This window comes from Triticum urartu, chromosome 7 (genome assembly GCF_003073215.2).
Source record: "Triticum urartu cultivar G1812 chromosome 7, Tu2.1, whole genome shotgun sequence".
Classification (NCBI taxonomy): domain Eukaryota; kingdom Viridiplantae; phylum Streptophyta; class Magnoliopsida; order Poales; family Poaceae; genus Triticum; species Triticum urartu.
Genome location: NC_053028.1, coordinates 290,735,817 through 290,762,092, shown reverse-complemented (window position 1 = coordinate 290,762,092; position 26,276 = coordinate 290,735,817). Strand labels below are relative to the sequence as shown.

The following is a 26,276-nucleotide window of genomic DNA, read 5'->3' as shown; positions in this document are numbered from 1 at the left end:
TCCAAGAAATAGCCAAAGCGCCGGCGTCAGCGGCGCCGCTCTAAATCCCGCCAAAGCAAAAACGGTGATTCTGGCACGGGAGATAATACTACCCCGGATAGCGCCGAAGAACACCCACCACAGCAAGATTCGGCACAGGAAGATGGAGAAGCCAGCCCTCATGAGAGAGCGGCAGACCGAGAGGTCGAGGATGATAACTATATGCCTCCCTCCGAAGACGAGGCAAGCCTCGATGATGACGAATTCGTCGTACCATCAGACCCCGCCGAACAAAAGCGTTTCAAACACAGGCTTTTAGCCACGGCAAGCAGCCTCAAGAAAAAGCAGCAACAGCTTAGAGCTGACCAAGATTTGCTAGCTGACAGATGGACTGAAGTCCTTGCAGCCGAAGAGTACGAACTCGAACGCCCCTCCAAGAGTTACCCAAAGCGCAGGCCGCTACCCCGATCAGAGGAGGAAGCACCTACATCACCAGCGCACGACATGACAGACCGGCCACCTCGCGGCCGCGACAGAGAGGCCTCTCGGCCCTCCACCCAAGCCATGTCCCGACGCCGCTCAACTAAGGCACGGGAAAATGCGCCAGACCTGCGAGACATACTGGAGGATAAGGCAAGACAAACAAGATCGATCTACGGATCGCGCAGGCGCCCTACGGCACGTGACGATGATCTTCACTCCGGATACAACAAATCCGGCCGGGCCGAACACAACAGACATAGCTCTTCCGAGCTGCGTCGTGATATAGCCCAGTACAGAGGCGCCGCACACCCGCTATGCTTCACGGATGAAGTAATGGATCATAAAATCCCAGAGGGTTTCAAACCCGTAAACATCGAATCATACGATGACACAACAGATCCGGCGGTATGGATCGAGGATTATCTCCTTCACATCCACATGGCACGCGGCGATGATCTACACGCCATCAAATACCTCCCGCTCAAACTTAAAGGACCGGCCCGGCATTGGCTTAACAGCTTGCCAGCAGACTCAATCGGTTCTTGGGAGGACCTGGAAGCCGCATTCCTCGACAACTTCCAGGGCACTTACGTGCGACCACCGGATGCCGACGACTTAAGCCACATAATTCAGCAGCCAGAGGAATCGGCCAGGCAATTCTGGACACGGTTCCTAATAAAGAAAAACCAGATAGTCGACTGTCCGGACGCAGAGGCCCTAGCAGCCTTCAAGCATAACATCCGCGACGAGTGGCTTGCCCGGCACCTGGGACAGGAAAAGCCGAAATCCATGGCAGCCCTCACGACACTCATGACCCGCTTTTGCGCGGGAGAAGACAGCTGGCTAGCTTGCAGTAACAACTTATCAAAGAACCCTGGTAATTCGGATACCAAGGACAAAAGTGGCAGGACACGTCGGAATACGCAAAAACGCCGCGTTAGCAGCGACAGCAATGAAGACACGGCAGTCAATGCCGGATTCAGAGGCTATAAATCCGGTCAGCGGAAAAAGCCATCCAAAAAGAATACTCAGGGCCCGTCCAGTTTGGACCGAATACTCGACCGCTTGTGCCAGATACATGGCACCCCCGAAAGGCCAGCCAATCACACTAACAGGGATTGTTGGGTGTTCAAGCAGGCAGGCAAGTTAAGAGCCGAAAACAAAGACAAGGGGCTACACAGCGACGACGAGGAGGAGCCCAGGCCGCCGAACAACAATGGACAGAAGGGCTTTCCCCCACAAGTGCGGACGGTGAACATGATATACGCAACCCACATTCCCAAGAGGGAGCGGAAGCGTGCGCTGCGGGACGTATACGCGATGGAGCCAGTCGCCCCAAAGTTCAACCCATGGTCCTCCTGCCCGATCACTTTTGATCGAAGGGACCATCCCACTAGCATCCGTCATGGCAGCTTCGCCGCATTGTTTCTCGACCCAATCATCGACGGATTTCATCTCACAAGAGTCCTCATGGACGGCGGCAGTAGCCTGAACCTGCTTTACCAGGATACAGTGCGGAAAATGGGCATAGATCCCTCAAGGATTAGGCCCACAAAAACGACCTTTAAAGGCGTTATACCAGGTGTAGAAGCCAACTATACAGTCTCAGTAACACTTGACGTGGTCTTCGGATCCCCGAACAATTTCTGAAGCAAAGAGTTAATCTTCGATATAGTCCCGTTTCGCAGTGGCTATCACGCCCTGCTCGGACGAACCGCATTCGCAAAGTTCAATGCGGTGCCGCACTACGCATATCTCAAGCTCAAGATGCAAGGCCCTCGAGGAGTAATCACGGTCAATGGAAACACCGAATGCTCCCTCCGTACGGAGGAGCACACGACGGCTCTCGCAGCGGAAGTACAAAGTAGCCTTCTTAGGCAATTCTCCAGTCCGGCCGTTAAAAAGCCAGACACCGCCAAGCGCGCCGGGAGTAACCCACAGCAGGACCACCTGGCACGTTCTGAGCAAGCGTAGCAATGCGGCCCCAACCCCAGCTCTCGCGACATAGCGAAACCAGTGCCTCGCGTACATAACTACACCCTTGAAATACCATGGGCACAGGGGAAGGGGCACAATAACGGCACGCCCAAAATACGGCTTAAAACGTACTAGGGGCTGCCGGATTCTTTTTTCAAATTTTTCTTACTTTCAGGACTCCATATTTCGGACGACCTGTTCGGCAATTCGACTGCCGCACAAACGATGCAAGATCCAGGGAGGCAGACAAGCCATGCCGCATTATGGAACTCCCAGGTGGTCTCTGTTACGAGCGGTATACCTGTTTTGAATACAATTCCGCGGCCTGCCCCTGGTCAGGACATGTTAAATAGTCCAATATCTTTTTGCTTATCGCACTATTTGTATCGTTCGGCTTTGATAAATAGCCTCTCTATAAACGATGCATAGCTTTTTGTCTATTGTTCGCATTATCCTATTTTCAAATATATGTTTATTAAATGACATGATTGCACCCGTACACCATGGTACGGCAAACACGCCAGGGGCTTCAGTACCCCTCATTATGGTGTGAGAAGTCCGTACACTTTCACAAGTGAGGCACCCCGAACTTATAGCACTATATGCATCGGCTCCGAATCATGATTTGGGTCAATAGTTGGGTTTGCCTGGCTCCTATGTTTTGGTGCCTTACGTTCCGCTATATCGGCTAAGGTAGCACTAGGAGAACCACTGTGATTGTGCCCCAGTTCAGCTAGGTTAAGCACCTCAGTGGAGAAAGCTAAAACTAACTATCATGATGAGGCGAGAGACCGGTCGCTGTTCGAGAGGTTTTTCGAGTCCCTAAAGACTTATGCAGCTTCGAGCGAGGAGCTGGCTTTGTCTGGCCAAGGCATGGATAGCGTCCCGAACTCGGTCTTCCGAACTAGGGGCTTCGCCGAAATTTAAAATTATAGAGTTCTATGGCTAAGTGAGAGTGTTCAAGCATTATAGTCCGATTGTCTGGTTCGTTGTGCTGAGCGCCTCCCTCGAAGGACCCAACTATGGGAAAAAGAGCGCTCAGGTTTATCCCGAACACCCCAGCACTAGTGGCATGGGGGCAGAAGCCGACGACTGGCCATCTCTCAATTTTTTGATAAACGGCCGCACAGAAAGTAATATTTTAAATTCAATAAGCTTTGCTTAGCGCATATGAACAAGTTTTCAGTGCACAGGATAAACACGAGCGAGTTCATTCAAAAATCACATCCTTGGTACATTCATCCGCCACAAGGTGGGCACCTGCAAGAACATCCTTGTAGTAGTTCTCGGGCTTGCGATGCTCCTTCCCCGGCGGCGGCCCGTCCTTCACAAGCTTCTCACCGTCCAGCTTACCCCAGTGCACCTTTGCACGGGCAAGGGCCCGACGGGCACCTTCGATGCAGACGGAGAGCTTGATGACCTCGAGCCTCGGACAGGCCTCCACCAGCCACTGCACCAGCCCGAAATAGCTCCCAGGAAGGGCCTCTCCGGGCCACAGCCGAACTATGAAGCCCTTCATGGCCTGTTCGGCCGCCTTGTGGAGCTCGACCAGCTGTTTCAGCTGGTCTCTCAAGGGCACAGGGTGTCCGGCCTCAGAATACTGAGACCAGAACACCTTCTCCGTCGAGCTGCCCTCTTCAGCTCGGAAGAATGCGGCGGCGGCGGATACGCTGCGGGGAAGATCTGCGAATGCCCCTGGAGAGCTTCGGATTCGGGTAAGTAACAAGTAGTTTACTTTTATATTTCTGCTTTGCATAAAGAATGCCTTACCCGCTGCTATCTTCCTCATCTCCTCCAACTCTTGGAGGGCCTTTTGGGCTTCGGCCTTGGCAGACTTGGCAGTCTCAAGGGCCGTTGCGAGCTCGGATGCTTGCACCTTTGACTCAAGCTCCAAACTCTCATGTTTTTTCATGAGAGCCTGAAGCTCTTGCTGAACCTCGCCGACCTGAGCCCCAAGTCTGTCTCGCTCGGTGCGCTCCGCGGCCATTTTATTTTCGGCCTCAGACAGCGCCTGCTTAAGGGTCGCCACCTCAGTCGTGGCCCCTACAATAAGCAGTACAATCCTGTTATCTTTTTGCAATCACGCCTTTTTATAGGCACTTTTTCTGTAAGGTATTTCTTACCTTCTTTCTCCTCGAGCCGCCGCTCGGCAAGGCCGAGCTCTTGCTCGGTCCGCTCGAGGTCCTGCTTCAGGACACCCACCTCCGCAGTCAGTGCAGCGGTGGATAGCAGCAAAGCTTGCATACGCATATTGACTCTTTTTTGTTAGACTCCTGCGATATTTAATAGATCCTTTATTCGGCTTTTCTTTCCGAACGCCAAACAGAGCATCAGGGGCTACTGTCTATGCGGTAATATTTTTACATATTTTTACTTACCTCGAAGCCTGTTAGAAGGCTAGCGCAAGCTTCAGTCAGTCCGCTCTTGACGGACTGAACCTTCTGGATCACCGTACTCATAATAGTACGGTGCCCCTCGTCGATGGAGGCGCCGTCGAGCACCTCCAGCAGATTGTCCAGCACCTCCGGTTGGACGGAGGTCGCCGGCTCAGAAGGCTTGCTCCTCTTGGAAGGAGTTTTCCTACCGTGGTCCGGAACTGTGGAAGATTCCGGCGCGGTGTCCGGCACAAAGCCGGACTTGGAGCCCTAGGGGGCCTTATCCCCTTCACTCCTGGAGTCCGGGAGGTTGCCTTGCGGCTCCTCCGGGACCACCTCCTCCTGCCCCGGAGCTTGTCGCGACGCCACTTCGGCGTCGTCTGCAGTGCGGGGGGAGACAGCGGGCGGAACTGAGTTCACGTCCGCTGAGTCCAGGGAGCAGCCCGACGATTCGTTGAATTCGGCCCGGGGCGGGCTGCATAATTACGTTCGACATTAGGGAAAGCTGTGCAACAAAGGAACATCATGAGTTACTCTGATATCCGAACTTACGATTTCGCCGGACGCTTGGCCCTGTTTGGCCACCCCTCTCCGCCCTCTTCGGCGTCGGGGGAGTAGTCCGGCGGAGGGGTCTTCCTTTTCCTAGACCCCTCGGACTCCCCCGTTGGGGCGGCCTTCCTCTTCTCTCCTCCCTCCGCTGGGGGGGGAGAGTTTTCTTCTTCCTCCTCCTCGTTTTCACGGGAAGAGGGCGTCTCGGACTCGTCGGGTGACGAGTCCGACACCACCACGTTACGGGCACTCTTTCGAGTCCCCGTGGTCTTCTTCTTCTTGGCCTTCTTCTCCGGCACCACATAAGGCGTCGGAACCAGCAGCTTCACTAGTAGAGCTGGGGCTGGGTCTTCGGGCAGCGGAGCCGGACAGTTAATCGGTCCAGATATCGCTCGCCAAGCCTGTCAAAGGTAAGGGAGTTTAGATCCCGCATAGAGTCAAACTATGAAAAAAGCTTAACATCCTGTAAAAGTTGAAGATAGCTTACCTCGCTAGCGTGACGCTGCGAGCTGTATCCGCGGTCCTCGGAAGCGGATGCGGGAGCCTCGGCGCCCTTGAATAGCACCTTCCAGGCATCTTCGTACGTCGTGTCGAAGAGCCTGCTAAGGGTTTGGTGTTGTGCCGGCTCGAACTCCCACAGATTAAAATCCCGTTGTTGGCACGGGAGGATCCGGCGGACGAGCATAACCTGGATTACATTAACAAGCCGGATTGGCTTGTTCACCAGGGACTGGATGCATGTTTGCAATCCGGTCACCTCTTCTTCGTCACCCCACGACAGGCCCGTCTCTTTCCAGGACATAAGCTGCGTGGGGGGTCCGGATCGAAACTCGGGGGCTGCGATCCAGTTCGGATCGCGTGGATCGGTGATGTAAAACTACCCGGATTGCCACCCCTTTAGGGTCTCCACAAAAGAGCCCTTGAACCATAGGACGTTGGCCATCTTGCCCGCCATGGCGCCTCCGCACTCCGCCTGGCTGCCGTGCACCACCTTGGGCTTGATGTTGAAGGTCTTGAGCCAGAGGCCAAAATGAGGGCGGACGCGGAGGAAAGCCTCGCACACGACGATAAACACCGAGATGTTGAGGATGAAGTTCGGGGCCAGATCGTGGAAATCCAGTCCGTAGTAGAACATGAGCCCCCGGACAAATGGGTGGAGTGGAAAACCCAGTCCGCGGAGGAAGTGGGGAAGAAATACTACCCTCTCATGGGGCCTTGGGGTGGGGAGAAGCTGCCCCTTTTCGGGAAGCCGGTGCGCGATGTCCTTAGACAGGTATCCGGCCTTCCTTAGCTTCTTGACTTGGCCCTCCGTAGCGGAGGAGACCATCCACTTGCCTCCCACTCCGGACATTGCTGGAGAAGGTTGAGGTGGGAAGTGCGGGCTTGGGCGCTGGAGCTCGAGTGCGCAGGAGATGGATAGGCAAAGGAGGAAGAAGGCGTAGGTAAAAAAGGTGGATCCTTATCCCCTTATATGGGTGGATGCGGTCGTGCGTCCCCACCAGCCTAGTAAAACTCGCTTGCCTCCCAAGCGCCGTGATAAATGGTGCGGTTGGGTTACCCACGTCTGTATTGATGAGAATCCCGTAAAGGGGGTACACGATCTCTACTTTGACAAGACGTGCCAAGGAAACTGCCTCGCAAAACGTGCTGAGGTGGAAAAGTAAAAACGATTCGAGTAAAGGACTTGGCCGTAGTGTGATGACGCACTGCGGAATACGTCAGCAGATTTGATTTGTGTTTATATCATTCTCTCTATGGCAATATGTGGAAACTTATTTTTCAGAGCCGGACACTACTCTTGGTGTCTACAATCTTCTATGAAGGACTTGGAGGAGGAACCCGCCTTGCAATGCCGAAGACAATCTGCGCGCCGGACTCGTCGTCATTGAAGCCTGGTTCAGGGGCTACTGAGGGAGTCCTGGATTAGGGGGTGTTCGGGTAGCCGGACTATACCTTCAGCCGGACTCCAGGACTATGAAGACACAAGATTGAAGACTTCGTCCTGTGTCCGGATGGGACTTTCCTTGGCGTGGAAGGCAAGCTTGGCGATGCGGATATTCAAGATCTCCTATCATTGTAACCGACTTTGTGTAACCCTAACCCTATCCGGTGTCTATATAAACCGAAGGGTTGTAGTCCGTAGGACATCAACTCCATATACAATGATCATACCATAGGCTAGCTTCTAGGGTTTAGCCTCCTTGATCTCGTGGTAGATCTACTCTTGTACTACCCATATCATCAATATTAATCAAGCAGGAGTAGGGTATTACCTCCATCGAGAGGGCCTGAACCTGGGTAAAAACATCGTGTCCCTTGTCTCCTGTTACCATCCGGCCTTGACGCACAGTTCGGGACCCCCTACCCGAGATCCGCCGGTTTTGACACCGACACATAGGTTTAGTCCGGCGTGCTGACCTCTCTATTAAGCCTAGGTCGGGTTGCGGTGTATTGTTTGGCCGAGGCCGGGCATGACCCAGGAAAGTGTGTCCGGCCGGAGTTAATCGAGCGTGGTGGGTAAGTTGGTGCACTCCTGCAGGGAAGAAAACATCTATCGATAGCCTGTCCTACGGTAACGGACACTTGGAGTTGTATCCTGATCGATACAACTAGAACTGGATACTTGAGGTGATAACTGGATAGTATGGCTCTGGGATTGCTTTCTCGCTGGGAGTCGAGAAAGGATCTCTGGCCGAGGTTGATAACACTACTACTTTACATTATGTTGATCTGTACTCTTCTATATGCTGCAAGATGCTTGAAGATGCTAGTCTTCGATAGGCTAGGCTTTCCCTTCTTTCTGGCATTCTGCAGTTTAGTCCACAGACACAACCCATTCCTTTGATACAGATGCATACTTAGTTTAGTTCTGATGTAAGTCTTGCGAGTACTTTGGATGAGTACTCACGGTTGCTTTGCTACCTCCTTTTCTCCCATACCCGATTATTGCGACCAGATGACGGATCCCAGGAGCCAGACGACGCTACTGATGACTACTACTACCCCGAGGGTGCCTACTACTACGTGAAGACCGCCGACGACCAGGAGTAGTTAGGCGGCTCCCAGGCAGGAGGCCTTGCCTTTTCGATCGATGCTGCGTTTGTGCTAGCCTTCTTAAGGCAAACTTGTTTAATTCATGTCTGTACTCAGATATTGTTGCTTGGCGCTGACTCTTGTGTATTCGAGCTTATGTATTCGAGCCCTCGAGGCCCCTGGCTTGTAATATAAATCTTGTATTATTTTAATTTATGTATAGAGTTGTGTTGTGATATCTTCCCGTGAGTCCTTCATTTTGATCATACACATTTGCGTGTATGATTAGTGTACGATTGAATCAAGGGCGTTACAATGATCTTCCTCTCTATAGAAACTAGATGATGCCCCTTCTATTGCCGCAGGAATCATGTTTAAAAAAATCCACAAATAGGTACTTACAAAAAACTAAAATAAATAAGAAAATTGTAAGAGTATTCCCAGTTTACACTAAAAGATAATAAACCTATGAAATATGTGACAAAAGTATGTATGGACAAACTTTTGAATTGAACTTAACATGGCACCATCTTTTAGCAAAAAAAGCATGACCTATATATTTTTGCTCCAAGAACCCAACACATCTACCGTCAATGACACCCAAAAATTAACTTGTGACTGACATGCATGATTTGACCCCCCCCCCCCCCCCCCCCCCCCCCCCTCCCCTTACAAAAACGGGACATACATGACTTTTTGAGGCGACTTTTTTTTTGCATAGAAGGATTAATGCAAATTAGTAAATAACCAGTACATACATGACTTGCACAATTTCAGTTGGTGGCTATCAATAATTGAGGTTATGTGGAACCACGCATGTGCATAGAAATCTAATACTAGTGGGGGCTAACTATTTAGATATAAAAGATGGCTTTCTCTTATTTCATTAAGAACCCAATGCGGGATCATTATTTTTCCTAGATATTCCCTGCTAATATGTGAACAAATCCTCAGCATTTCAAGGGCATTTTAATATTTGCATACATAACCACTGCTAAAATAAAGAGATAATATCACTCGCAGTCATAGAACTTGCGCTCAATATTCACTCCGATTCTAAAACTTGCAAAATACAGAATTGTAGTCACTTAACTTGTGGGCGTGCAAATACGGTGCTTTCTACCGTATCCGAACATATAGCCTGCACATGTGGCGTGCCAGCGCCGCATAGGCCCACCTGCCAGTGGCTGAGAAGCGCCTTTTGTTGATAACTCCCTTATATTTTATTTATTTACATACAATATTCCTTAAATAAAAAAAGCCGAATAGTGTGGGATTCGTGCTAGCCACCAGACCAAGCATGGCTTGCGTTTAGCTTGCACAACTATACTCCCTCCGTTCCTAAATACTTCCTCTGTCTTAAAATTCTTGTCTTAAATTTGTCTAAATACAGATGTATCTAGTTACGTTTTAATGTTAGATACATCTATATCTAGACAAATCTAAGACAATTTGGGACGAAGAGAGTATAAGTGTTTTTAGAGATTTCAAATGGACTACAACATACAGATGTATGTAGACATATTTTAGAGTGTAAATTCACTTATTTTGCTTTGTATGTAGTCACTTGCTGAAATCTTTAAAAAAACTTATATTTAAGAACGGAGGAAGTAGTTCTTACGTCCTTTGAAGAACGTACAAATTAAAATCAAAATCTAAACTAAATAGGGGAGCCCCGCGGTTCAATCTTTTGTCTTACTGGTCGCTTGCCATATGTGTGTGGCCCAACCACCGCACCATGATGGTGCTTGGTCAAAAGGCATTGCAGAATAATTTCTGGGTCTATCAAATTAACACGGACGGGATCACCTCCACTACACATCTGACCGAGTTCGTCAACTTTTGGGAGAAGATTTCTACGGTGCACCTAAACCACGACATGCCTGATTCTATTTCCTGGAAACTCACTAACGATGGCATTTACTCTGCATCCTCGGCCTACAAGGCCTAGTTCCTGGGTTTGGTTGACTCCAACATGCAACAATTGGTGTGGAAGATCTGGGCTCCTCCCAAATGCAAATTCTTTGCTTGGCTCGTTATCAATAACAGGATCTGGACGGCCGACAGTCTTCAACGCCGTGGTTGGCCTAACTGCGACCATTGCCCCCTATGCAAACAAGTTCAAGAATCCGTGGCCCACCTACTGTTCCAATGCCGCTACACGGTTCAAGTTTGGGAAATGATCAAGACTTGGCTTGGCTTGGTGGATGTGCACCCTTCTGCTTGGATGGCTATCCATTCGGTAAAGGCCCGGTGGAACCTTATTGATTGCAGTATGTCGCAATCTAGACGGCCAATGATGTCCCTCATTATGCTTATCTCGTGGGAAATTTGGAACGAGAGAAACGCACGTGTGTTCCGTAACGCCGCGGTGCCGGTAGGGGTTCTTGTTGCTCGAATCAAAGATGTATCCAAGCTATGGTGTCTTGCAGGGGCGAAGTATTTGAGTAATGTAGTGTCGCGAGAGTAATGTGTTGTAATTCGGCTTTTTGGCCAAAACCTCTAAACCTTCTTCTTAATCAATGAAAGTGGCAAATCTTTTGCTCAGTTTCAAAAAAAATGATGGCGCTTGGTACTTTATAGGGACCAAACAATTTGTTGTCCATTTATTTCTATGTAAGAAAACAACTTATATATTTTTAATTAAAACTACTTATACTGTGATATATCCTTTTAGGCATTGCAATCTAAGTATATGCATCGTCAATTAGCTAAAGATAGACTAGATTTTAGTTTCTTAGAGATAAATATAGATGAGAGTGCTTTGTTATGTATAGTTCCAAGTTTATGAGTCCCAAACACACCTAGCTATATATAAAATTTCTTTTGTGAGGAATCTATATTTAAAGGACGCGGAGTTTCTGCTCCCGGGCTCATCTGCACTCACGATCAGAAAAAATATTCAAAACTAATACTAGAAAAATTCAAAAAAAATCCATTTTTTGTGTGGTAGATAATTTGATGCGTGAAGTCCAATTTGAACTTATTTGGACATCTGAGAACCTCTAAATGAGTTGAAATTTGGAGCGGACCTCACGCATCAAATTATCTACCACACAAAAAAAATCCGGATTTTTTTGAATTTTTCTAGTATTTGTTTTGATATATTTTTTCTGAGCAGGAGCGGATGAGCCTAGATGCCAAGTTGGATTTCCGATATTTAAAGTCTTAGTAGCCCTTTTAATATGTAGGGATAATTGCCAATTCAACCTAAATATAGTAAGTAATCTTAAGGAACCTCATGATTAAACGTTTCGCTATTCTCAAAGAAAAACTTCAAAAAAATCATAAATATAGTTTTGCATAGACATGACATAAGAACTGACAATGTAAATGTTTTTTTTTTTGGGAGGACTGACAACATAAATATTGTTTATCCCTTTAAAACACCTACAGTAAACTGGTGTGGAAGTTAGCCCACGCACACACGAGGTTTGAACCACGGTGGTGCTCCCCTTTTGTAGTTTATATGAATTTAGAATTTAAAATAATCCGTACGTTTGCAGGATATATAAAGAATACTTGTGCAAGTTTCATGTGTAGCGTGCATGGTCTGTTGGATATCTAATTATCTATGCGAGTCGATTACCAGCAGATCATGTGTTTGAATCTTATATTTGCTGTTTTTTTTATTTTATTTAAGGAATTCTGTACATATCAATAAAAATAAAATGCAAAGGAGTTATGCAAAAAATCGCTTCCAGCCATTAGCAGGTGGGCCTACGCGGCGCTGGCACGCCACATGTGCAGACCATACACCCGAATACGGTAAAAAGCACCATATTTGCACGCGGAGACAAATTAAACGACCACAAATTCGTATTTTATAAGTTTTAGAACTAAAGTAAGCATCAAGCGCAAGTTCTATAACTCCGGGTGATATTACTTCTAAAATAAACTTAGAGCAACTCCAATGGGGTGAACTATTTTGTCCGTTCGGGTTATCCAGACACAAAACTTGGCTCAATGGGGTGACCCAAACGGATGCCCGTGTCTGCGTGCTGTTCATCCCCGACCCAAACTTGGCCCAAATCTGGGAAGAAATGGGTACGAAGCGGACAAAAGCGGACGCTTTGCTCGACCGCTGTTGTCCGCCCTTGGTCCCACTTAGCAGTGAGTGCGCACGAGCTGGCGTCCCCACCCAGTCCTCCTTCCCCGCCTTCTCCGCCGTCCCGCTCACAGGCGTAGACGGCCGCCATCCCCACCCAGTCCTCCTTCCCGCCTCCTCCGCCGTCCTTGAGGCCCGCGGCCGCACTCAGTGGCGCAAGCTGCATCCCACGCTGTGGTCCAAGACGATGGGGAGATCTCCGCTGTCGCCTCCTGTTTTGAGCCAAGTCGACGGGGCCGGGGAACTGCAGATCTCGTCGGCGGCGGCGCATCGTGGGACGAGCAGCCTAGGCTCCGCCGGCAAGTCGTGCGGGAGCTACAGAGCTTCGCGCTGCAGCAGATGCAGGAGGCGCTGCTCTGCGACGACCTGCAGGCCGTCCTGGTGCGCGCCCACGACAAGAAGCAGGGCAGGGCAGGGGGAAGCCGGGGCGGCGCGGCAGAAGCCGGATGGGGCCAGATGCGGGCGACACTGAGCGGCGCAGGGGCACAACAGTGCGAGGGGAGCGGTGGGGCCTGACGGCGCGAGGGGTAGCAGAATGGCACGGAGACGCGAGGTGAAGGAAATATGCCCTAGAGGCAATGATAAAGTTATTATTTATTTCCTTATATCATGATAAATGTTTATTATTCATGCTAGAATTGTATTAACCGGAAACATAATACATGTGTGAATACATAGACAAAGAGAGTGTCACTACTATGCCTCTACTTGACTAGCTCGTTGATTAAAGATGGTTATGTTTCCTAACCATAGACATGAGTTGTCATTTGATTAACGGGATCACATCATTAGGAGAATGATGTGATTGACTTGACCCATTCCGTTAGCATAGCACTTGATCGTTTAGTTTGTTGCTATTGCTTTCTTCATAACTTATACATGTTCCTATGACTATGAGATTATGCAACTCCTGTTTATCGGAGGAACACTTTGTGTGCTACCAAACGTCACAACGTAACTGGGTGATTATAAAGGTGCTCTACAGGTGTCTCCGAAGGTAAATGTTGGGTTGGCGTATTTCGAGATTAGGATTTGTCACTCCGACTGTCGGAGAGGTATCTCTGGGCCCTCTCGGTAATGCCCATCACTTAAGCCTTGCAAGCATTGCAACTAATGAGTTGGTTGCGGGATGATGTATTACGAAATGAGTAAAGAGACTTGCCGATAACGAGATTGAACTAGGTATTGAGATACCGACGATCAAATCTCGGGCAAGTAATATTCCGATGACAAAGGGAACAACGTATGTTGTTGTGCGGTCTGACCGATAAAGATCTTCATAGAATATGTGGGAGCCAATATGAGCATCCAGGTTCCGCTATTGGTTATTGACCGGAGACGTGTCTCGGTCATGTCTACATTGTTCTCGAACCCGTAGGGTCCGCACGCTTAAGGTTTCGATGACAGTTATATTATGAGTTCATGAGTTTTGATGTACTGAAGGAGTTCGGTGTCCCGGATGAGATCAGGGACATGACGAGGAGTCTCGAAATGGTCCAGACGTAAAGATCAATATATTGGACGACTATATTCGGACATCGGAAAGGTTCCGAGTGATTCGGATATTTTTTGGAGTACCGGAGAGTTACGGGAATTCGCCGGGGAGTATATGGGCCTTATTGGGCCATACGGGAATAGGGAGAGAGGCCAAAAGGAAGGAGGCGCCCCCCCCTCTGGTCCGAATTGGACAAGGGGTGCAGCCCACTTTTCCTTGTTCCTCTCCCCCTCTTTCCTTCTCTCCTACTCCAACAAGGGAAGGAGGAGTCCTACTCCTGGTGGGAGTATGACTCCCCCCTTGGCGCGCCCTCCTCCTAGGCCGGCCACCTATCCCCTTGCTCCTTTATATACAGGGGCAAGGGGGCACCACTAGACACACAAGTTGATCAAGTTGATCGTCTCTTAGCCGTGTGCGGTGCCCCCCTCCATCATAGTCCTCGATAATATTGTAGTGGTGCTTAGGCGAAGCCCTGCGACAGTAGAACATCAAGATCGTCACCACGCCGTCGTGCTGACGGAACTCTTCCCCGACATTCTGCTGGATCGGAGTCCGGGGATTATCATCGAGTTGAACGTGTGCTAGAACTCAGAGGTGCCGTAGTTTCGGTGCTTGATCGGTCGGGCCGTGAAGACGTACGACTACATCAACCGCGTTGTGCTAACGCTTCCGCTTTCGGTCTACAAGGGTACGTGGACAAAACTCTCCCCTCTCGTTGCTATGCATCACCATGATCTTGCGTGTGTGTAGGAAAATTTTGAAATTACTACGTTTCCCAACAGTGGCATCCGAGCCTAGGTTTTATGCGTTGATGTTATATGCACGAGTAGAACGCAAGTGAGTTGTGGGCAATATAAGTCATACTGCTTACCAGCATGTCATACTTTGGTTCGGTGGTATTGTTGGATGAAGCGGCCCGGACCGACATTACGCGTACGCTTACGCGAGACTGGTTCTACCGACGTGCTTTGCACACAGGTGGCTGGCGGGTGTCAGTTTCTCCAACTTTAGTTGAACCAAGTGTGGCTACACCCGGTCCTTGCGAAGGTTAAAACATCACCAACTTGACAAACTATCGTTGTGGTTTTGATGCGTAGGTAAGAACGGTTCTTGCTTAAGCCCGTAGCAGCCACGTAAAACTTGCAACAACAAAGTAGAGGATATCTAACTTGTTTTTGTAGGGCATGTTGTGATGTGATATGGTCAAGACATGATGCTAAATTTTATTGTATGAGATGATCATGTTTTGTAACCGAGTTATCGACAACTGGCAGAAGCATATGGTTGTCGCTTTATTGTATGCAATGCAATTGCGTTGTAATGCTTTACTTTATCACTAAGCGGTAGCGATAGTCGTGGAAGCATAAGATTGGCGAGACGACAATGATGCTGTGATGGTGAGCAAGGTGTCGCGCCGGTGACGATGGTGATCATGACGGTGCTTCGGAGATGGAGATCACAAGCAGAAGATGATGATGGCCATATCATATCACTTATATTGATTGCATTTGATGTTTATCTTTTATGCATCTTATCTTGCTTTGATTGACGGTAGCATTATAAGATGATCTCTCACTAAATTTCAAGATAAAAGTGTTCTCTCTAAGTATGCACTGTTGCCAAAGTTCGTCGTGCCCAGACACCACGTGATGATCGGGTGTGATAAGCTCTACGTCCATCTACAACGGGTGCAAGCCAGTTTTGCACACGCAGAATACTCAGGTTAAACTTGACGAGCCTAGCATATGCAGATATGGCCTCGGAACACTGAGACCGAAAGGTCGAGCGTGAATCATATAGTAGATATGATCAACATATTGATGTTCACCATTGAAAGCTACTCCATTTCATGTGATGATCGGTTATGGTTTAGTTGATTTGGATCACATGATCACTTAGAAGATTAGAGGGATGTCTTTCCAAGTGGGAGTTCTTAAGTAATATGATTAATTGAACTTAAATTTATCATGAACTTAGTCCTGGTAGTATTAGCATATCTATGTTGTAGATCAATAGCTCGCGTTTAGCTCTCCTGTTTTATTTTTGATATGTTCCTAGAGAAAACTAAGTTGAAAGGTGTTAGTAGCAATGACGCGGATTGGATCTGTGATCTGAGGTTTATCCTCATTGCTGCACAGAAGAATTATGTCCTTGATGCACCGCTAGGTGACAAACCTATTGCAGGAGAAGATGCAGATAGCTCAATATGATGACTACTTGATAGTTTAGTGCACCATGCTTAAACGACTTAGAATCGGGACTTCAAAGACGTTTTGAACATCATGGACCATATGAGATGTTCCAGGAGTTGAAGTTAATATTTCAAGCAAATACCCGAGTTGAGAGATATGAAGTCTCCAACAAGTTCTATAGCTAAAATATGGAGAATAGCTCAAGCAGTGAGCATGTGCTCAGATTGTCTGGGTACTACAATCGCTTGAATCAAGTGGAAGTTAATCTTCTAGATAAAATAGTGATTGACAGAATTCTCTAGTCACTATCACCAAGTTAGTAGAACTTCGTGATGAACTATAGTATGCAAAGGATGACGAAAACAATTCCCAAGCTCTTCGTGATGCTGAAATCGACGAAGGTAGAAATCAAGAAAATCATCAAGTGTTGATGGTTGACAAGACCACTAATTTCAAGAAAAGAGCAAAGGGAAGAAGGGGAACTTCAAGAAGAACGGCAAGCAAGTTGCTACTCAATTGAAGAAGCCCAAGTCTGTACCTAAGCCTGAGACTAAGTACTTCTACTGCAAAGGGACTGGTCACTGCAAGCGGAACTACCCCAAGTATTTGGCGGATAAGAAGGATGGCAAACTGAACAATGCTATATTTGATAAACATGTTATTGATGTGTGCTTTACTAGTGTTTATAGAAACCCCTCGGTATTTGATACTGGTTCAGTTGCTAAGAGTAGTAACTCGAAATGGGAGTTGCAAAATAAACAGAGACTAGTTAAGGGTGAAGTGACGATGTGTGTTGGAAGTGGTTCCAAGATTGATATGATCATCATTGCACACTCCCTATACTTTCAGGATTAGTGTTGAACCTAAATAAATGTTATTTGGTGTTTGCGTTAAGCATAAGTATGATTGGATCATGTTTATTGCAATACGGTTATTCATATAAGTTAGAGAATAATTGTTGTTTTGTTTACATGAATAAAATCTTCTATGGTCATACACCCAATGAAAATGGTTTGTTGGATCTCGATCGTGGTGATACACATTTTCATAATATTGAAGCCAAAAGATGCAAAGTTAATAATGATAGTGCAACTTATTTGTGGCACTGCCGTTTAGGTCATATTGGTGTAAAGCGCATGAAGAAAATCCATGCTGATGGGCTTTTGGAATCACTTGATTATGAATCAGTTGATGCTTGTGAACCATACCTTATGGGCAAGATGACTAAGACTCCGTTCTCCGGAACAATGGAGCGAGCAACAGATTTATTGGAAATCATACATACTGATGTATGTGGTCCGATGAATATTGAGGCTCGCGGCAAGTATCATTATTTTCTAATCTTCACAGATGATTTGAGCAGATATGAGTATATCTACTTGATGAAACACAAGTCTGAAATATTTGAAAAGTTCAAAGAATTTCAGAGTGAAGTGGAGAATCATCGTAACAAAAATAAAAATTTCTATGATATGATCGCAGAAGTAAAATATTTGAGTTACGAGTTTGACCTTCAGTTAAAACAATGTGAAATAGTTTCACTACTCACGCCACCTGGAACACCATAGTGTAATGGTGTGTCCGAACGTCGTAACCGTGCATTATTAGATATGGTGCGATCTATGATGTCTCTTACCGATTACCACTATCGTTTTGGGGTTATGCATTAGAGACAGCTACATTCACGTTAAATAGGGCACCATCTAAATCCGTTGAGACGACGCCGTATGAACTGTGGTTTGACGAGAAACCTAAGCTGTCGTTTCTTAAAGTTTGGGACTGCGATACTTATGTGAAAAAGTTTCAACTTGATAAGCTCGAACCCAAATCGGAGAAGTAAATCTTCATAGGATACCCAAAAGAAAATGTTGGATACACCTTCTATCACAGATCCGAAGGCAAGATATTCATTGCTGAGAATGGATCCTTTTTAGAGAAGGAGTTTCTCTCGAAAGAAGTGAGTGGGAGGAAAGTAGAACTTGATGAGGTAACTGTACCTGCTCCCTTATTGGAAAGTAGTTCATCACAGAAATATGTTCCTGTGACTACTACACCAATTAGTGAGGAAGCTAATGATGATGATTATGTAACTACAGATCAAGTTACTACCGAACCTCATAGGTAAATCAGAGTGAGATCTGCACCAGAGTGGTACGGTAATCCTGTTCTGGAAGTCATGTTACTAGACCATGACGAACTTGCGAACTATGAGGAAGCGATGATGAGCCTAGATTCCACGAAATGGTTTGATTCCATGAAATCTGAGATGAGATCCATGTATGAGAACAAAGCATGGACTTTGATTGACTTGCCCAATGATCGGCGAGTCATTGAGATTAAATGGATCTTCAAGAGGAAAACGGACGCTGATAGTAGTGTTACTATCTACAAAGCTAGAATTGTCGCAAAAGGTTTTCGACAAGTTCAAGGTGTTGACTACAATAAGAGTTTCTCACTCGTATCTATGCTTAAGTCTGTCCGAATCATGTTAGCAATTGCCGCATTTTATGAAATCTGGCAAATGGATAAACAAAACTTCATTCCTTAATGGATTTATTAAAGAAGAGTTGTATATGATGCAACCAGAAGGTTTTGTCAATCCTAAAGGTACCAACAAAATATGCAAGCTCCAGCGATCCATCTATGGACTGGTGCAAGCATCTCGGAGTTGGAATATACGCTTTGATAAGTTAATCAAAGCATGTAGTTTTATACAGACTTGCGATGAAGTCTGTATTTACAAGAAAGTGAGTGGGAGCACTACAACATTTCTGATAAGTATATGTGTATGACATATTGTTGATCGGAAATAATGTAGAATTATTCTGCAAAGCATAAAGGAGTGTTTGAAAGGAGTTTTTCAAAGAAAGACCTCAGTGAAGCTGCTTACATATTGAGCATCAAGATCTATAGGGATAGATCAAGACGCTTGATAAGTTTTCAATGAGTACATACCTTGACAAGTTTCTGAAGTAGTTCAAAATGGAACGGTCAAAGAAAGAGTTCTTGCCTGTGTTACAAGGTGTCAAATTGAGTAAGACTCAAAACCCGGCCACGGCAGAAGATAGAGAGAGAATGAAAGTCATTCCCTATGCCTCAGCCATAGGTTCTATAAAGTATGTCATGCTATGTACCAGACCTATTGTATACCCTGCTCTGAGTTTGGCAAGGGAGTACAATAGTGATCTAGGAGTAGATCACTGGACATTGGTCAAAATTATCCTTAGTGGAATAAGGATATGTTTCTCAATTATGGAGGTGATAAAAGGTTCGTCATAAAGGGTTACGACGATGCAAGTTTTGATACTAATCCAGATGACTCTAAGTCTCAATCTGGATACATATTGAAAGTGGGAGCAATTAGCTAGAGTAGTTCCGTGCAGAGCATTGTTGACATAGAAAATTGCAAAATACGTACGGATCTGAATATGGCAGACCCGTTGACTAAACTTCTCTCACAAGCAAAACATGATCACACCTTAGTACTCTTTGGGTGTTAATCACATAGCGATGTGAACTAGATTATTGACTCTAGTAAACCCTTTGGGTGTTGGTCACATGTCGATGTGAACTATGGGTGCTAATCACATGGTGATGTGAACTATTGGTATTAAATCACATGGTGATGTGAACTAGATTATTGACTCTAGTGCAAGTGGGAGACTGAAGGAAATATGCCCTAGAGGCAATGATAAAGTTATTATTTATTTCTTTAGATCATGATAAATGTTTATTATTCATGCTAGAATTGTATTAACCGGAAACGTAATACATGTGTGAATACATAGACAAACAGAGTGTCACTAGTATGCCTTTACTTGACTAGCTCGTTGATCAAAGATGATTATGTTTCCTAACCATAGACATGAGTTGTCATTTGATTAACGGGATCACATCATTAGGAGAATGATGTGATTGACTTGACCCATTCTGTTAGCATAGCACTTGATCGTTTAGTTTGTTGCTATTGCTTTCTTCATAACTTATACATGTTCCTATGACTATGAGATTATGCAACTCCCGTTTACCGGAGGAACACTTTGTGTGCTATCAAACATCACAACGTAACTGGGTGATTATAAAGGTGCTCTACAGGTGTCTCCGAAGGTACATGTTGGGTTGGCGTATTTCGAGATTAGGATTTGTCACTCCTACTGTCGGAGAGGTATCTCTGGGCCCTCTCGGTAATGCACATCACTTAAGCCTTGCAAGCATTGCAACTAAAGAGACTTGCCGGTAACGAGATTGAACTAGGTATTGAGATACCGACGATCAAATCTCGGGCAAGTAACATACCGATGACAAAGGGAACAACGTATGTTGTTATGCGGTCTGACCGATAAAGATCTTCGTAGAATATGTGGGAGCCAATATGAGCATCCAGGTTCCGCTATTGGTTATTGACCGGAGACGTGTCTCGGTCATCTCTACATTGTTCTCGAACCCGTAGGGTCCGCACGCTTAAGGTTTCGATGCCAGTTATATTATGAGTTTTGATGTACCGAAGGAGTTCGGAGTCCCGGATGAGATCGGGAACATGACGAGGAGTCTCGAAATGGTCGAGACGTAAAGATCGATATATTGGACGACTATATTCGGACATCGTAAAGGTTCCGAGTGATTCGGGTATTTTTCGGAGTACTAGAGAATTACGAGAATTCGCCGGGGAGTATATGGGTCTTATTGGGCCATACGGGAATAGGGGAGAGAGGCCAAAAGGAAGGAGGCGCGCGCCCCCCTCTGGTCCGAATTGGACAAGGGGTGCAGCCCACTTTTCCTTATTCCTCTCCCCCTCTTTCCTTCTCTCCTACTCCAACAAGGGAAGGAGGAGTCCTACTCCCGGTGGGAGTATGACTCCCCCCTTGGCGCGCCCTCCTCCTAGGCCGGCCACCTCTCCCCTTGCTCCTTTATATACAGGGGCAGGGGGGCACCTCTAGACACACAAGTTGATCAAGTTGATCGTCTCTTAGCCGTGTGCGGTGCCCCCCTCCACCATAGTCCTCGATAATATTGTAGTGGTGCTTAGGCGAAGCCCTGCGATAGTAGAACATCAAGATCGTCACCACGCCGTCGTGCTGACGAAACTCTTCCCCGACATTATGCTGGATCGGAGTCCGGGGATCGTCATCGAGCTGAACGTGTGCTAGAACTCGGAGGTGTTGTAGTTTCGGTGCTTGATCGGTCGGGCCGTGAAGACGTACGACTACATCAACCGCGTTGTGCTAACGCTTCCACTTTCGGTCTACAAGGGTACATGGACAACACTCTCCCCTCTCGTTGCTATGCATCACCATGATCTTGCGTGTGCGTAGGAAAATTTTGAAATTACTACGTTTCCAACACGAGGGGGAGAGTAGGGCGGTGGGAGGAGGTGCCGGCCGGCACGGAGGAGGCGGGACGCTTGGTGTAGCTATTGTCCTCTTTTGTTATTTTGGCGTTGGATGCTTGCTGTGTCCAAATGGACAAAATCTGTGTATGTTTGGGTCCCTGCGTTGGATTACTCTTGCAACTTACTCGTGGTAGGTAGTCCACGATGGACCGCCAAAGGCTTCTTTTCAAAGTCAGAGATCAATCAAGCGCCCCTCATTTAAAACAATTATAATGAAATAAACCTTGACAATCTTAGATCTAAGGATCTCACACATAATATATGTAAGACCGAAAAATAGGGAGATGATTTCTACCGCTCTCGGGACGATACAATTCATCAAAAAAGTTCTTCACAATTTGTTCACACGCTTTGTTGGATATATATATATATATATATATATATATATATATATATATATATATATATATATATATATATACTAGTTATGGGCTAACGACTTAGTAAATGTGACCATAAATCAAAAGATGTTCTCGTCCAATAAAAAATGCACACATGTATGCTTTGGTAAACAAATCAGATGTGTCGGACCAAATAAAAGACCATGTTACTTCCATATGCATATTGCATCATTCATATGTTGACAAACACAAAACTAATACAATTTAAGCTATGCTCTGTAGTACAAAGTAATGCAATTTGTGAAAAGTAGTGCAGTCCCAACGAACTTTTCTTATTCTAGTGCGCAAAGATGCAATGTAATAAATTCATACGCTAAAAGGAATATACCTGAACATACATCACAAGATAGATACCATGTCGTTTGCGTCACCTCAACAGTATATCTTTGACGCCCACCCATGGAATAGCTCTGAGCTGCAGGTCATATCTTCGTCTTATTGTCAACCCAAATTTCTCAGACATGTCAAATGAAGTCAGACAAGCCCCTTCAGGAAGCATCCAATTGAAATGATACAACATGTTTGCCAATGTGATGTGCACTGTCGACATGCCAAAGAACATCCCAGGGCACTGTCGTCGCCCAGCCCCAAAGGGAATAAATTCAAAATATGTCACATTGTAATCCATATTGTTGTTCTCAAATCTCTCGGGCTTAAACTCTTCAGGATTTTCCCAATATCTTGAATCTCTGGAAATTGCGAAGACATTAACTAATACATTGGTGCCTTTAAGCATGTCATAACCCATAATATTGCAATCATCTCTAGCCATGCGAGGGACTAGAGGAATGGGTGGATGCAACCTCAGAACCTCCTTGATGACCATCCTCATGTAGGGGAGTTTAGCAATGTCACAATTGGTAATGATAACTCGGTCTTCACCAAGCACCTCTCGGACCTCTAGTTGTGCTTTAGTCATGGCTTCGGGATTGTTCACAAGTTCTGACATAGCCCACTCCAAAACGGTTGCGGTGGTATCCGTGCCACCAGCAAACATGTCCTGAAATGATGATTATGACATGTACAATTATAAATTATACATATTGAACTGGAATTTAAAGCCAATAACGCCCACATATGTTATATTATCAATACTATGTTTTATATATTTGCCAAGGGCCAAGACAAGGATAACTTCCACATAACTTGTTTAAGAGCTAGGTATGTATTCTTTTCTATATATTTATGTGTCATGTTGGATCATGATTTATATTGACTTTCATGTTGTAGGGCGCGTAGTGCTTGTGCTCATTGAACCAAACATGCACACGTTACGAAAATACAACGACATTTTGCTTCATGCCTTAAAACTCCATACTGCTGGACAACCACGTCTCACACAACAATTTATCCCCCTTCATCGAGTATGTTGTCATCGTGTTTGTTTCAATGAGAAAAAATGACAATGGCATTTGGCGGGACACTTGTCAGGCATGGTGTCCGCCGTGGATGGCGTCAGCAGGGGGCGAAGGATACCTGGGTTGAGGCTGGATCTAGGGTGGAACGACATCATAGTCCAAAGAGAGCGGCGCAGTTGAAGGTGGAGGTCCGACAAGGCCTGGGTGGCAGCCAGGGTGGTACATCGAGCAATGCTACATCCACGAAATATTTTATGTACAATTACGTGATTGTGTGACTTGGCAATATTTGATTGGAATAAGGGAAAAGGTGAGGCCCACCCCCTGATGGGGAAAAGAGAATTTAGAGGAAGGTTACGTAACTGAGTTACGTAAGGTTTCGTAGGTGTATGATTTTTGATGGTACATCGGTGGCAGCAGCCCCAGCGGATACAGAGCACAAGGGGAGGGTTAGAGTGGAGGAAGGGGTGGCTCTGGGTGGGGTATTTTGGTGTGCCTGGGGTGTTAGAATCAAACATGGCGGACATCCAGACCTCCCAAACCTCTCTCGAGTTTGGCTTCAGTTTGTAGGATTTTGGACATCCATAATGGGTGTGCAAAATTTTGGTGACCACCAATGGATAACAAAAAAATATCTAAACTGTCCGGTTCAAACATTTGAGGCGAATTGATGATCCGTGTCGTAGTTGCCCTATGGAAAGACCAAAGAAAGGAATAGATGACATAACCTTATCTTTATGTATTTTTTTAAGTATATGAGAGATTGTATTATGTTTTTGTTTAGTATATAATAGACAAATAAATAGATACTCCCTCCGTTCCTAAATACTTGTCTTTCTAGGCATTTCAACAAGTGACTACATACGGAGCAAAAGGAGTGAATCTGCACTCTAAAATATGTCTACATACATCCGTATGTAGTAGTCATTTGAAATATCTAGAAAGACAAATATTTAGAAACAGAGGGAGTAGATAAGAAAGAGAGTGATATGCTGGTAGAGAGATGGTCAGTAAATCGGCAATCTAGCACTTCTGTGTTTTCTTGGAGTTCCAAGAGCATATTTTCATTTCTGTTGTATTGTATTAATTGTGTTTTAGTTAGTTATTAGTACTACTATATACTAGGGGAAAATAGATAGATACTAATAGAAACTTCCTATAAGAAAGTAAAGTACTTACAAACATGACGGCGCCTATAATCTCTGTGGTTAGAGGGAATTCCAACGAGTCCTCGGCCTGCAGCCTGAGCAGCACCTCCAGTAGATCCTCGTCATCGGTGCTGCAGGAGCCATCGCCGGCAGCTCGTGCGGCCTTGCGCTCGTCGAGGATGTCAGCGATGATGCTCTGCATACGGCCGTAGCTCCTCCTCATACGCCTCTCGACGCTGTTAAGCCACCGCACCAGCCGCGAAGAGGGGAAGATGTCGACGAGGCAGAAGCCGGTGACAAGCTCCATCGACTCGCCCAACTCGCGGATGTACTCGTCCCGCTGCGCGACCGTGCCGCCGAAAACCGCCCGCGAAACGACGTCGTTGCTAAGCATCGCCACCTTCTCGCTGACGTTGACCGTAGCGCCGGCGCCGGCGCCGGCCGAGGCGGTGATGACGATGGAGCGGAGGAGGTTGCCGACCTCCTCGGTCCTGATGCGCTCCATGCGCCTCGCCTGCTTGGAGCCGAGGATCTCCATGACGCACACCTTGCGCATCTGGCGCCACGCGGCGCCGTAGGGGGCGAAGGCGATGTCCTTGCCGCCGCTGCCGAAGATGTCCTGCGTCACGGTGCGTGGCCGGTCCGCGAACGTGAGGTCGTTGGTCTTCAAGACCATAGCCGCCACCTCGGCGCTAGAGACGACCATGGTGGCGACTTCGCCTAGCCTGAGGTGCATCAGCGGGCCATGCCGGCGAGACAGCTCTGCAATGGTGCGGTGCGGGAAGGCGCCGACGACGTGGAGGAGGCTGCCGACGATGGGGAGAGTCCATGGCCCTGGAGGCAGCTTCTTATTGGGGTTGTTCCTGCGACGGGAGAGGTCGAGAAACCAAATCGCCAGGAGCGTGGATCCGGCTATGAAACACAAGCTTAACCACCCGTCCATGGCAGGCAGCTTGTTGGCTTGCAGCTTGCAGAGACGTGATATGTGCTTATATGTATGTAGTCAGTGACGGCCTCGAAGTTTGGTTGGGATACAGGCAACTTTGGAGCTAGCTCCTGCATGCATATCGTCAAGCCAAACTTGGAGTAGTAAAATATGATAGCTGTTGAGTAGAAATAAATACAGTAGGGATGGACTTTGATGGTCACCTCTGTCGTGGTCCGTGGGAATTATAAGGGAGTATAACGTGATCATAGCCAGTACTTAGTTCAATAATCATCAATCAAGTATGTAACTAAATGCCTGCTACTACTTTGCTCTCCCAAGCTGCAGCATGAGAACGGTATGGCATAGGCATTTCATCAACCACATGCACATGTGTAAGGTGATTCCTTGGTTCAACTGTTGTCATGCATGAATGAAGTATATAAAGCAGAGAGGCCAATCACAATCAGAATAAACCTTGGAGGCCCTGTGTGGCTCGGTTAATTAAGGAGCACCCGCGGAGGCCTGAGCGTTACATCCGTCTGCGGATGAATCTTTCTCCAACTATGGAAGACACATACTCCTACATGATGGGATGGAAAGTGACCGAGGATGCGAAGAGGACTCGATCATTTGAGGAGGGTGGGGCTGGGCCTAGGAAAATATAGAGCCGGCCAGCCTGTCGCCTGCCATGCCAATTAAGCTTGGCGATTCCTTTTTCAATCTAGTTGCTCCGAGGATGGGGAGCAAATCAGTAGGGGCTAGGCGCTAGGGTTGGTAAGGATGCAATGGGTACGGTACGGTATGGGTAGGGGTAGGGGTGGTCACCACGAGCACAACAATACATACTCCTTTCCATATATA

General features: G+C 46.7%; 1 protein-coding gene across 2 annotated transcripts; it reads right to left on the bottom strand.

Annotated features, from left to right (window-relative positions):
* Nucleotides 1–22,103: 22,103 nt before the first annotated feature.
* On the bottom strand, nucleotides 22,104–25,962 carry LOC125521017 (5-epiaristolochene 1,3-dihydroxylase-like). 2 transcript variants are annotated; one of them, XM_048686069.1, is made up of 3 exons: nucleotides 25,637–25,962; nucleotides 24,519–25,543; nucleotides 22,104–22,981 (listed from the first exon to the last, which is right to left on the bottom strand). In XM_048686069.1, the coding sequence occupies exons 2-3, from the start codon at nucleotides 25,428–25,430 to the stop codon at nucleotides 22,349–22,351; spliced, it is 1,545 nt and encodes a 514-aa protein (XP_048542026.1). In that variant the 5' UTR covers nucleotides 25,431–25,543; nucleotides 25,637–25,962; the 3' UTR covers nucleotides 22,104–22,348. The 2 variants fall into 2 exon arrangements, with proteins under 2 accessions (XP_048542026.1, XP_048542025.1); XM_048686068.1 differs by having other exon boundaries at nucleotides 24,519–25,962.
* Between the last annotated feature and the right edge of the window lie 314 nt (nucleotides 25,963–26,276).

Bases quoted from the DNA above. Each gene is read 5' to 3' on its own strand.
- LOC125521017 (XM_048686068.1), bottom strand. From the start codon at position 25,430: ATGGACGGGTGGTTAAGCTTGTGTTTCATAGCCGGATCCACGCTCCTG. The intron at 22,982-24,518 runs GTAAGTACTTTA...TCATCATTTCAG, and splicing joins TTATAGGCGCCGTCATGTTT to GACATGTTTGCTGGTGGCAC.